Raw genomic sequence first — 13,830 nt, 5'->3', positions numbered from 1 at the left:
AAGGTTGAAGTGGCCAGAGTCAGAGTAGTGCAGAGGATGTTGAATGCTGATGCAGTGAAGAAAGTAGAGCAGGATGGGTCAAGGGTGAGGGATCCTATTGAGTAGTAGATTTGTGCCAGCACAGAGGGATAGGGTAACGAGTGAGTTATGCTTCAGTAAAGTTGGCTTCTTTAGCGTTCATAGCAATCACAGAGAAAAGATGTTGAGTTACAGGGTGTGTTGAGGGGTAGTTTCCCATCCTCCCAGGCCGTTGGCATGGTGCAGAAGCAGATAGTGTAAAAGTAATGGAATGGGGGTGGTGGCTTTTAGTGTAGGTGGTAGCTGCAGTGAAATAGGCTACCTGTTTACATGTAAATATTTTATTGAAGAAGAGGCGATTTGTATTTTTCTGAAATAGTGTTATTTAGGTGTAGGGTTAGTTGTTGGTGCAAGTTTTTCCTTTTAGGAACAGGAATAATTAAATTATTTGACTGGCCTCACACTTTGGTACAGTAGGTGGCGGTGTATGCACCTTTAAATTGGATGCGACCCGCAAACCAATCCCAAAGAAGACGAAAAAGACAGCTTCTGTTTGCCCGCTGTTTGTATCAAAAGCATCACCTCCTAGGCCCGTGTCGTCGTTTTTCTAGTATCATCTACCGCCCAGCCATCATGTCGTCCAGAACATTCTTCGTAGGAGGAAACTGGAAGATGAACGGTGACAAGAAGAGCCTGGGCGACCTCATAACGACTCTGAACACCGCAAGCCTCCACGATGAAACCGGTATACAATGTTTTGTTTTTGTCTCAAAGTATGAGACCAATATCCAATACTTGCATGTAAAGAGTAAATGTGAAATATTTTTGTTAACACTATGCGTCAAACGACACCATAACATTGTAGTTTCGTGACATGTATCTTTTGACCGCTCCATCCATGCAGGGTTGTTGGCCTAGCGCAAGCTGTGCTCATTGGACTGAGCGTTGTGTATCATATCTGAGTGCATCGATGACACCTGGGCCTTGAATTCCGAATAAGCCTGCTTGTCTGCAATGACTTTTGACTTGAGAGTGAATGGCTGAACATGGTCCTGAGTCAATTTTTCCACAGTCCTAATCATCTGTCACTTGCAAAGAAACCTTATGCTTGGCCAGTGTTTATGGGATAGGCCAGGGTTCCCCAACTGGTGGGCCGAATTTGGCCCGCGGGTGGTTTTTCATGGGTCCCCATGTTTTCAGATGCAACTTCTTTTTTTAATGTCATTGTTGGACACGAAGACTAAAATCTAGAGGTTGACCGATTATGATTTTAATGCTGATACCGGTTTATTGAGGACCAAAAAAAGCAGGTACCGATTAATCTGACTGTTTTTATATATATATATATATTTGTAATAATGACAATTACAATGATACTGAATGAACAAGGAACACTTAAAAAAAAACTTAATATAATACATAAATCAAATCTATTTAGTCTCAAATAAATAAGGAAACATGTTCAATTTGGTTTAAATAATGCAGAAACCGTGTTGAAGAAGAAAGTAAAAGTGCAATATGTGCCATGTAAAAAATATTACATTTAAGTTCCTTGCTCAGAATGTGAGAGCATATGAAAGCTGGTGGTTCAATATTCCCAGTTAAGAAGTTTTAGGTTGTAGTTATTATAAGAATTATGATGCGTCGACTATTTCTGTCTATACCATTTGTATTTCATATACCTTGACTATTGTATGTTCTTATAGGCACTTTAGTATTGCCAGCTTAATCTCTGGAGTTAATAGGCTTGAAGTCATAAACAGCGCTGTGCTTCAAGCATTGCTAAACGCTGCTGGCAAACGCAGTAAAGTGCTGTTTGAATGAATGCTTACGAGCCTGCTGCTGCTGCCTATCACTACTCAGACTGCTATCACATATCAAATCATATACTTAATTATAATATAATAAACACAGAAATACGAGCCTTAGGTCATTAATATGGTAAAATCCGGAAACTATAATTTCGAAAACAAAACGTTTATTCTTTCAGTGAAATATGGAACCGTTCTCTATTTTATCTAACGGGTTGCATCCCTAAGTCTAAATATTGCTGTTACATTGCACAACCTTCAATGTTATGTCATAATTATGTAAAAATCTGGCAAATAATTACGGTCTTTGTTAGGAAGAAATGGTCGCATATACCCTGACTCTGCTTGCACTGAATGCAAGAGAAGAGACACAATTTCCCTAGTTAATATTGCCTGCTAACATGAATTTCTTAACTAAATATCCAGGTTTAAAAAAAAACAACATACTTCTGTGTATTGATTTTAAGAAAGGCATTGATGTTTATGGTTAGGTACATTTGTGCAATGATTGTGCTTTTTTTGCAAATGCACTTTTTGTTAAATCATCACCCGTACAGAAGTGTCCGTACAGAATATACAGCCTCTGCAGAAGTCAGGGCTTTCATACTTCTTTAAAATAATAATTATAATAATTTAACTCGGCAGGTCAGTTAAGAACAAATTCTTATTTACAATGACGGCCTACCAAAAGGCCTCTATTTTTGTCCTATATTTTTTATTTAAAACGCATCACGACAAGAGATGATGCAACACTACATAAAGAGAGACATTAGACCGCAACACAGCATGGCAGAAACACATGACAACACAGCATGGTAGCAGCACAACATGACAACACAGCATGGCAGAAACGCATGACAACACAGCATGGCAGAAACACATGACAACACAGCATGGTAGCAGCACAACATGGTAGCAGCACAAAACAGACATTGTTGGGCACAGACAAAGGGCAAGAAGGTAGAGACAACAGTACATCATGCAAAGCAGCCACAACTGTCAGTAAGGGTGTCCATGATTGGGTCTTTGAATGAAGAGATTGAGATAAAACTGTCCCGTTTGAGTGTTTGTTGCAGCTTGTTCCGGCCACTAGCTGCAGCCAACTGAATAGACAAGCAACCCCGGGATGTGGGTGCTTTGGGGACCTTTTAACAGAATGTGACTGGCAGAACAGAAGCACCCAGATCCAGGGGTTGCTTGTCTATGTGGAGGATGAGGGCTACATTAGACACGAAGAAAGCTTTGCAGAGCTGTTGTGAAAGAAGTTGTCGAGGTGAGTTTGTGTTTATACAGGACCTCCCGCCCCCACCTACCGTCAACCAGTCATGTCAATGCGAAGCTATAAGGTGCCCTCTGCATAGTCAAAACATTTGGGAGGCGTACAACGATGCGGTACGGAGCTCCGTTTGGCCTCCGGAGGCTCTGCGATTGCATCACACCCTCTGTACGCAGCCTACAGATTGCATTTCTGGGGCAAGGATGAATTGGCTTTTACAGTGCCTCTCAACTGATGACTATGTGGGCGATGAAACTATGGAAAGCCCTTCATTTCCAAGCGAAGTGGGCGGAGGACTGTTTGGGCGACGCGAGCATGGGCAAAGGGACGTGAACTGGGTTGGACCAAAGTTGGGGAAAGTTTAACTTTATGCAAATACTTTGTGACATCACTAGGGTTGCACATTTGTGGAATATTCAGAGGTGGAAACTTTCTATGGGAATAAATGCAAATTAATAACATTTTAAATGTAGATTTATTTTGCATTGGATATATTTACCATATCATAAAGAGACAGAAACATAAACCTTTTACCTTAAGTAGACATAATTGTAAATGTTTAAGTCCTTCCAATATAAATAACAATTTAGTTACGAGTTGAACTTTAATTAAATGAGTTGACTCTTCACATGGGAGGATTTCACTGAACATCAAAAGAAAGGGAATATTGAATGATCCCCAATGATCCAACGCATCTCCCAAAAACGTTTTCAACATGCATCTGTAAAATGATAGTCTAGAAACTAAAGCTTTGGTTGTCTTCCTCTCAGGCTTCCATGTCTTCTCCCTGGACCTCCTCAATGTCCACCTCTTGAACATCAGAATCTAAGGCCTCATCTTCACTGTCACTTTCTTTTTCATCAATTTTTCAACCCTTGTATTGGTCAGCCTGTTACATGCTTAGGTGTGTGTGTTCCCAAACAAAGACCAGTTGCACTCTGAGGTGGCTGATATTGGTGGGATTTGGAGGATGATGGAGGCAACAGGAGAAAGAGCCTAAGATTCACAAAGGTCCTTCCACCAGGTGGCTGATGAGATATGTTGGCACGACTGCCATATTGCATCTCTATCCCAAAGACCTTGGTTGGAAGTGTACTTCGCCAGACTGCCAAGAAACTTGTCCTCTTCCAGGCCAAGGTGGCGAGACACGGTAGTGATGACACCATAGGTCTTGTTTATCCATGCACCAGACAGGATGCTCTTGCCAGCATTCTTGGGGTCCAACATGTACACTGCGGCGTGTATGGACTTCAGGCAGAAGTCTTTACGCTTTTTGATGCATTTCAGAACTGCAGTTTTTGCAATAGTCTGCTTTCTCAATTATTTGCCTGATCTTCACTTGAACTCTGCATCCAGCAAATTAGTATATAAAGCATGTCTGATTGGAGGGGTGTATGCTGGGCGAAGAACATTAAGAAATCTCTTCCAATACACATTGCCTGTGAGCATCAGAGGTCAACCTGTTGAATACACAGCTTGAGCAAGACATTCATTAGTATTTATCTGACTACATTCCTCCATTGAGTCAAAAAAAAACTTCTGATTTCAGGAGGACCATGAGCTGTTGCTATCAATAAGGTGTCTGATTAATAATTTTCACCTCAAATAGAAGTAGAGGGACTTTTGTCAGAGGTTACTTGTTGTGAGCACTGAAGGAACTTTATGCACTTGGCCAGATGATTCTGCATCTTTGTTGCATTCTTCACATATGATTTGGCACAGTATTTGCAAATGTACACAACTTGTTATTCTACATTGGCTGCAGTGAAATGTCTCCACACGTCAGATGGTGCCCGTGGAATTTTCCTGTAAACATTAGAAAAATAAGTTTAAACATTTACACAATTCTGTGTACAGATAAATAGTTAAGCAGTTAGATTAAACAACTCCTTTGTAAGATAAATGTTTTAAAATGAAAGGGAACACTAAAATAACACATCCTAGATCTGAATGAATGATTTTTTTTTTATTAAATACTTTTTTCTTTACATTGTTGAATGTGCTGACAACAGAATCACACAAAAATTATCAATGGAAATCAAATGTATCAACCCATGGAGGTCTGGATTTGGAGTCCCACTCAAAATTAAAGTGGAAAACCACACTACAGACTGATCCAACTTTGATGTAATGTCCTTAAAACAAGTCAAAATTAGGCTCAGTAGTGTGTGTGGCCTCCACGTGCCTGTATGACCTCCCTACAACGCCTGGGCATGCTCCTGATGAGGTGGCGGATGGTCTCCTGAGGGATCTCCTCCCAGACCTGGACTAAAGCATCCTACAACTCCTGGACAGTCTGTGGTGCAACGTGGCGTTGGTGGATGGAGCGAGACATGATGTGCTCAATTGGATTCAGGTCTGGGGAACGGGCGGGCCAGTCCATAGCATCAATGCCTTCCTCTTGCAGGAACTGCTGACACACTCCAGCCACATGAGGTCTAGCATTGTCTTGCATTAGGAGGAACCCAGGGCCAACCGCACCAGCACATGGTCTCACAAGGGGTCTGAGGATCTCATCTTGGTACCTAATGGCAGTCAGGCTACCTCTGGCGAGCACATGGAGGGCTGTGCGGCCCCCCAAAGAAATGCCACCCCACACTATGACTGACCCACTGCCAAACCGGTCATACTGGAGGATGTTGCAGGCAGCAGAACTTTCTCCACGGCGTCTCCAGACTGTCACATGTACTCAGTGTGAACCTGCTTTCATCTGTGAAGAGCACAGGGAGCCAGTGACTAATCTGCGAATCTTGGTGTTCTCTGGCGAATGCCAAACGTCCTGCACGGTGTTGGGCTGTAAGCACAACCCCCACCTGTGGACGTCGGGCCCTCATACCACCCTCATGTAGTCTGTTTCTGACCGTTTGAGCACATTTGACACATGCACATTTGTGGCCTGCTGGAGGGCATTTTGCAGGGCTCTGGCAGTGCTCCTCCTGCTCTTCCTTGCACAAAGGCGGAGGTAGCGGTCCTGCTGCTGGGTTTTTGCCCTCCTACGGCCTCCTCCACGTCTCCTGATGTACTGGCCTATTTCCTGGTAGCTCCTCCATGCTCTGGACACTACGCTGACAGACACAGCAAACCTTCTTGCCACAGCTCGCATTGATGTGCCATCCTGGATGAGCTGCACTACCTGAGCCACTTATGTGGGTTGTAGACTCCGTCTCATGCTACCACTAGAGTGAAAGCACCGCCAGCATTCAAAAGTGACCAAAACATCAGCCAGGAAGCATAGGAACTGAGAAGTGGTATGTGGGTTATCACCTGCAGAACCACTCCTTTATTGGGGGTGTCTTGCTAATTGCCTATAATTTCCACCTGTTGTCTATTCCATTTGCACAACAGCATGTGATATTTATTGTCAATCAGTGTTGCTTCCTAAGTGGACAGTTTGATTTCACAGAAGTGTGATTGACTTGGAGTTACATTGTGTTGTTTAAGTGTTCCCTTAATTATTTTGAGCAGTTTATATTCACCCCACCCAGTATTGTAATCAAAACTTAGCAGAAAGCATGTGGTCCTGGGCTCAGACAGTGTAGTAGTGTGGGCTCAATAGCATCTCATTAGTGTGCAAGATTTTGAGAATCAGCTGTACATGTGATGGAAGAATGCACTGTGCATGCAGAGGGTTGGAATTCCATTGAATTGGGGATAGTTTAACCAAAATATACCACAATACCTATAATTCCCTTAAGTGTATCCCATAAAAAAGGTTTAGTTATAAGCTAACTTCTTTTATGAATTTAAGCAAAATACCCGGGCTTAACTTCCCATGGAAAAATTCCAGAAATATACCGGAGAATTGCCAACCCTTTGCAACCCTAGATGTGACAAATGCAATTTGATTTGATTTCTTCTGATGTTCCTCCTACTGTCTCCCTCTCTTGTCTCCTCACCCCCACCGTTGTCTCCCTCTTATACACTCACACAGAGGTGGTGTGTGGCGCTCCCACCGTCTACCTCGACTTTGCCCGCTCGAACCTGGATGCCAGGATCGGTGTGGCTGCACAGAACTGCTACAAAGTCGCCAAGGGGGCTTTCACTGGCGAGATCAGGTAAGGCTCCACACTTGCGTATGACGACATGTCTTCCACTTTGAGACAGAATCTGTGACAGAACTTGTTAAAGATGGCCTCCTTATTGGGCGATTTTTATTTATTTTTCGGTTCTCAGATTGTTCCTGGTTGGTCCTGTAAAAGGAACTTTATTGGGGGGGGAAAAAGTATCATAATGAAATTGGCCTATTTAGACCTAACCATGCGTCCTGTAAGATCCTATGTTTTGTGGACCGTACATGATACAGACAACATCTTGGCGTTATTATACTCCTTATAGTTTTAGTCATATGGAGAATGTCTAGATTCAAAAATACATATTTTCACATTAATATTACTCATTTATCACCCAGCTACTTTTTCCACCAGAGATGTGTTTCCATCAAACAGACTTGTTGCGGATAAAAGGCTGTGTGTGAACACGTAGTGCACATAAACATTTTGCCCGTTAAATTCCCATGTACCGAATGAGAAAAATACCAGTCAAATGGGTTTCCGTGGCGTTTTCAACTCTACCGATGGTAGAAAAAGTAAAGTATGAGCACATGTGCGACTTATGATTTCATAACAAAGTATTTCTGCCGTTTGTTTCATAAGTGGTAGCTAATCGCACAAAGAACCATAGTAATAAGATTGGTTTCTTATTTCTATGCCAGGAACTACGTAGGGTCCCATATATCCCACCTGACGTGCAGCAACAGTGCCTGGACCGCAGAAACAGTGCCTGGGGTGCTGTGCACATGGAGTGAAGTTGGTTGAATTTACCCAAAAGTCTACTAACGTGACTTTGTCCTTGTTGCTTGGCTATTTACATTATTTTGTTCATACACTAGGTTGTTACTCATAATTTGAAGAGCAGACATTGTGGCTATTTATATTTTGCAGTAAAACTGTAAATAAGACAATCTCAAGAGTAGACAGGTTAAAGGTGTAATATGTAGAAATCGATCTGGCATTTCCTGGCTGCTAGAATCCTAATAGTTTGCCTAATTTCAGTTTGTGACAAAAACAAGCTCTCATTATGCAGAGAATCATTGTACCATCTAAACCGCTGTGAAATATATTTTCCATAACCCAATTTATTGTATTTTCAGTTTGAAGCTGATGTACAAAACCGCAAGTTAAAGACGCAAAAACTTACGAACGGGAAGCATGGAAATGGCGCACTTAGAACACATCTACCGCTTCTTAGACTTGCTTTCAATGCAAATGACAGATCTATAACTCACATTTCTATGTGAATTTGGTCTGGTTGCCAAAAAAAGTGACATACTGCAGCTTTAAATGTTTAATATGCTTTTACTTAGAAAATAGTCCTGATCATATAGGCCTAGACAGTATCCAAAATAACTACAAATACACTGAATTCATACATTTCCTGTAATTTAAATGGTAAAGTCATGTCCTTCTACACACAATGCCACAACTGTTTCCAATCTGGATGGTACATTTGATAATGTATTCAATTTTGCGGTGTTTCCCAGATGGAATCGAGGCATTAAAATGTACCAGAGGCCACCAAAATATAGGTCATTTGTCCCTGGAAGGCCTGGCTCACTACTTTTTATTTTGGGCTGGCTACACCTGGTCCTAGTGAAACTCGTTTCACATTCCTCCTTTAGGATTGCACATTCAGCAAGTCGCCAGCAGAGGGAGTTACCTCTTTGAATCCATTTTCCCATTCACTGTGTTGATGGTGCACATAACATTGATCATACCTTCAGAAATCCCGCACTGGAAATGGGATGTACCTGTAGAGTGTATTGTTCCAAACAATACCTTTAAAATTAACATAATCAAAACGGGTAGTTGACCATTCTCACATTGAATAAATTAATGTGAAAATTTAATTTCAGAATCAAAAATGGACACTTTCATCATGATTAAAAAAAAAAATGGTTTGATACAAATGTAATAAAACATTTCAAACATCCTTCCTCCCAATGACGTTTGTGAGAATTGCCAGAAAAATATGAGATACCAAAAATGTATTTTGCGCTATTTTCAATTAAATCTACTATTAGTGGATATATTGAGTCTCCCTCTTTCGCTTCCTCAGCCCTGCGATGATAAAGGACTGTGGCGTGGAGTGGGTGATTCTGGGCCACTCGGAGAGGCGTCATGTGTTCGGGGAGAGCGACGAGCTGATTGGTCAGAAGGTGGCCCACGCCCTGGAGAGTGACCTGGGGGTGATCGCCTGCATCGGAGAGAAGCTGGAGGAGAGGGAGGCTGGAACCACAGAGGAGGTGGTGTACGCCCAGACCCAGGCCATCGCAGGTAACAGCTGGGATCGAACTCTGGGTCTGATGTGCGTCACAGGACTGTGTTAGTCATGTGACTAACCCCGTAATCTTTCTTGTGATATACCACACCAGCACATGATGTACAAGTACATACCCATTGAATCATTCTGTGGGATTTTTTTATTTTTTTAATGTCCATGAAAGCTCAATTGTATCTCTTCTACCCACTCTAGATTCATATATCCAGCTCCGCATAGCACTGTTGCACACCTTCCAATTTTTTTTTCGGTTTAAGTGGAAAATGTTAGTCTCAAAGGGGAGATTTGGGGGAATTTTGTGCCTGTTATTCAGGAGGTAGTCAAAGGGGTTGGCAGTAGTTCACTAAACGGTGGTGTTGCATGAATGGAACCCTTGCCTGAGACATAAAAATTGGTTTACCTACCTTGCCTTATCATTATCTTACCTTACCATTATCTACATACAGTGCCATCCATTATCTTGATAATAAGCTGTTGTGTTGTAGACAACGTGAAGGACTGGAGCAAAGTGGTGCTGGCTTACGAGCCTGTGTGGGCCATCGGTACCGGCAAGACGGCCTCACCCGAGCAGGTACGACTCATCACAGTTTCTTAACAATATTGACTTATTTACATACATTGTGCATATTTTACTATGTTATTTAATAGTTACAAGCCGCTCTGTGGGGGGGATGCATATTGGTTTTTCCCTCCCCACTCAGACCACTCCCAGACAGTCCTAGAAAAATTATTGCTTGAGGAATTGCTCTTTGCTATGAAGATGTTTTTATTATTTAAAAAAAAAATGAAAACAATCACAGTAAAGTACTTAATTGTTAACCAGGAATAATTTGATATTGAGATGGCTGCATTGGACCTTTTCAATCTTTATTTATCCAGGCTAGTCTCAGAGAATCTATTTCTCAAGAGACCTGGTCCAAGAGAGATCTGGTTCAAGTGTGCATGTACCTATTTACTATACAGTGCATTCAGACTTAATCTAAAATTGATTTAAATATTTTTCCCTCAATCTACACATAATACCCCATAATGACGAAGCGAAAACAGGTTTTTAGAAATGTTTGCACATTTATAAAAAATAAAAAAAATGTACACAACTCATTACATAAGTATTCACACACTTCACTCAGTACTTTGTTGAAGCACCTTTGGCAGTGTTTACAGCCTCGAGTCTTCTTGGGTATGACACTACAAGCTTGGCACACCTGTATTTGGGGAGGTTCTCTCTTATCTGCAGATCCTCTCAAGCTCTGTCAGGTTGGATGGGGAGTGTTGCTGCACAGCTATTTTCAGGTCTCCAGAGATTATCGATTGGGTTCAAGTCCGGGCTATGGCTGGGCCACTCAAGGACATTGAGACTCGTCCCAAAGCCACTCATGCGTAGCCTTGGCTGCGTGCTTAGGGTCGTTGTTCTGTTGGAAGCTGAACCTTGACCGCAATCTGAGCTCCTGAGTGCTCTGGAGCAAGTTCTCTCTGTACGTTGCTCCGTTCATCTTTCCCTCTATCCTGACTAGTCTCCCAGTCCCTGCCGCTGAAAAATATCCCCACCACATGATGCTGCCATCGCCATGCTTCACCGTAGGGATGGTGCCAGGTTTCCTCCAGATGTGATGCTTGGCATTCAGGACAGTTTAATCTTGATTTCATCAGACAAGAGAATCTTGTTTCTCATTGTCTGAGAGTCCTTTAGGTGCCTTTTTGCAAATTAAGCGGGCTGTTATGTGCCTTTTTACCGAGGAGTGGCTTCCGTTTGGCCACTCTACCATTAAGGCATGATTGGTGGTGTGCTGCTGAGATGGTTATCCTTCTGGAAGGTTCTCATGTCCACAGAGGACCTCTGGAGCTCTGTCAGAGTGACAAAGGTCGTGACCAAGGCTCTTCTCCCCTGATTGCTCAGTTTGGCCGAGCGGCCAGCTCTAGGAAGAGTCTTGGTGGTTCCAAACTTCTTCCATTTAAGAATGTTGACGGTCACTGTGTTCTTGGGGACCTTCAATGCTACAGAAATGTTTTGGTACCCTTCTCCAGATCGGTGCCTCGACACAATCCTGTCTCGGAGCTCTACAGACAATTCCTTCGACCTCATGGCTTGGTTTTTGCTCTGACATGGACTGTCAACTGTGGGACCTTTATATAGACAGGTGTGTCTTTCCAAATCATGTCCAGTCAATTGAATTTACCCCAGGTTTCTACAACTTGATTGGAGTCCACATCTCAAGGATGATCAATAGAAACTGGACGCACCTGAGCTTAATTTCAAGTCTCATAGCAAAGGGTCTGAATACTTATGTAAATAGGTTATTTGTTTTTTATGTTTAATACATGTGCAAACATTTCTAAACCTGTTTTTTTTGCTTTTGCTTTGTCATTGAGGTATTGTGTGAAGATTGATGAGGAAAAACATTTCATACATTTTAGAATAAGAATGTAACGTAACAAAATGTGGGAAAAGGGGTCTGAATACTTTCCAAAAACACTGTAAATTTGTGTGTGTGTGTGCTTCTCGTCTCGCCCCAGGCCCAGGAGGTGCATGAGAAACTGAGGGAGTGGGTCAGGGCCAACGTCTCTGAGGCCGTGGCCGACTCTGTCCGCATCATCTACGGAGGTCAGTAGGGGACACCCTGAACCCAGCGCTGGGAACCTTATCTTATCAGAGGGTCTTTTCCATTCTCTACAAGGCTGCTGATAGCTAAGAGATAATCCCCAGAGACACTGTTCCTAATGGAAATGTAAAGTATGTATTAGGCTGAGTAGAGTTGGGGCCAATTAACACTGACAATCAAATGGAGTTTAGAGCATGTATAACGTATAACATTACTTTGGTAGATATGTACATTGGTATTTTGAGAATGATATTAATTAGTGCTCCTAAACCTTTGATATGCAAGAATTCCATCAAAGTTTTTACAATATATGTACAGACACATGCTTGTGAAGTTATTTTGTTTAACCAAAGTCCCTCCCTTCTCCTCCAGGCTCAGTTACAGGGGCCAACTGCAAAGAGCTGGGCTCCCAAAACGACGTGGACGGCTTCCTGGTTGGCGGAGCCTCCCTCAAGCCAGAGTTTGTTGACATCATCAACGCGCGTGCCTAGAGCGCACAAGAGCAACCTAACCTGCTGCTAGTAGTGTCCTGTGACTGTCCCTCTTCCCAGAGTCTCTGTGTGACAATGTCTTACCTGTGTTTTTGTCTGTCAACAAGGGACTATTTGACTCACGTTGTACGACACTGTAGTTTAGGCCCGCCACAGTAAAAGTCTCCATTGGTTGATGCAGATGGTATTCTATGTGTTGAGGATGGGACTTTTTACATTGGAACGGCCCTTTGGGTGCAAGTTCCTAACAACTGCTATATCAGTATACATTCTAAAATATATTTTTCTGATATATTAATAAGTACTGCACTTGATGTTCCACACTGGATATGTGTTCACTCACAACTGTAGAGGGACCAGTACTTAGTGTATTGCTAGTGACTGTACAAGTTGCATTAGTCACTAGAAGCACAGTCATGCACGCGCTTGGTTTAGTCCTGCCCTTTCTCTCCTATTGGTTGAAGCACATGTCAATAACTTTCCCCAGCAAAAGACTGTCAAGACAAACCCACAAGGCTGAAGACTACTTGAATAAATGGTTTAGTCTGTGCTGTGAACTTGCCTGTGTTCTCCCTCCTTTGAGTCTGTTGTCGACCTTGAGGCATTGCATCATTTATTAGAGCCAACTGAAGTCTCTCCAGTTACTGCATGACTCTAGAAATGACTCCTTCCATCCACCAAAAGCACACTGGATAATACTTTCTTATAAACAAAACGATTGAAAAGGAAAAGGTGGAACAATCACTCACTATTAAGATGTATTTCTGTTGTTTAAACAATTTAAAAACTTGATGTTTCAGCCATCAATGGCCTCCATCAGAACCTTTACAATGATTCCGTTTTGTCTGCACCTCTACTCACCTGGTTGAGCACCCTCCACTTCTTTCCATTCTAAACCATCAGGATTTTAGTGTTTCTGCTATATTCATTTAGCAGCAGTGTGCTGCTTTTAAGATCAGAGTAACAAGTTAAATATCTTCCTCAGAGAAACCTCCAAGGTAACTAGCAAGCTGTCTTCTAATCCTGAAAGTGTATTCAACCCAATTTTAAAGGGATACTTTGAGAATTTCGTCTACTTCCCCAGAGTGGTGAACTCGTGGATACCATTTTTATGTCTCTGCGTTCAGATTGAAGGAAGCTGCTTACTAGGGTTAGCGCAACGACTGGAAGTCTTTGGGGATCCACTACCTGTTCCTGTAGACTTCGTCATTGCGCTTACGCTAGTTAGCATTGGCTCATTGGGGCGGCAGCATAGCCTAGTGGTTAGAGCGTTGGACTAGTAACCGGAAGGTTCAAAC

General features: G+C 42.3%; 1 protein-coding gene across 1 annotated transcript; it reads left to right on the top strand.

The window, feature by feature from the left end:
- Positions 1-527: 527 nt before the first annotated feature.
- On the top strand, positions 528-13,089 carry LOC118399285 (triosephosphate isomerase A). The gene is made up of 6 exons (XM_035795257.1): positions 528-763; positions 7,037-7,160; positions 9,220-9,437; positions 9,927-10,012; positions 11,956-12,043; positions 12,414-13,089. Exons 1-6 carry the CDS (start codon positions 652-654, stop codon positions 12,530-12,532), a joined length of 747 nt encoding a protein of 248 aa, XP_035651150.1. The 5' UTR covers positions 528-651; the 3' UTR covers positions 12,533-13,089.
- The last annotated feature ends 741 nt before the right edge of the window (positions 13,090-13,830 follow it).

This window comes from Oncorhynchus keta, chromosome 20 (genome assembly GCF_023373465.1).
Source record: "Oncorhynchus keta strain PuntledgeMale-10-30-2019 chromosome 20, Oket_V2, whole genome shotgun sequence".
Taxonomy (NCBI): Eukaryota; Metazoa; Chordata; class Actinopteri; order Salmoniformes; family Salmonidae; genus Oncorhynchus; species Oncorhynchus keta.
This window is presented reverse-complemented; position numbering and strand designations above follow the sequence as displayed.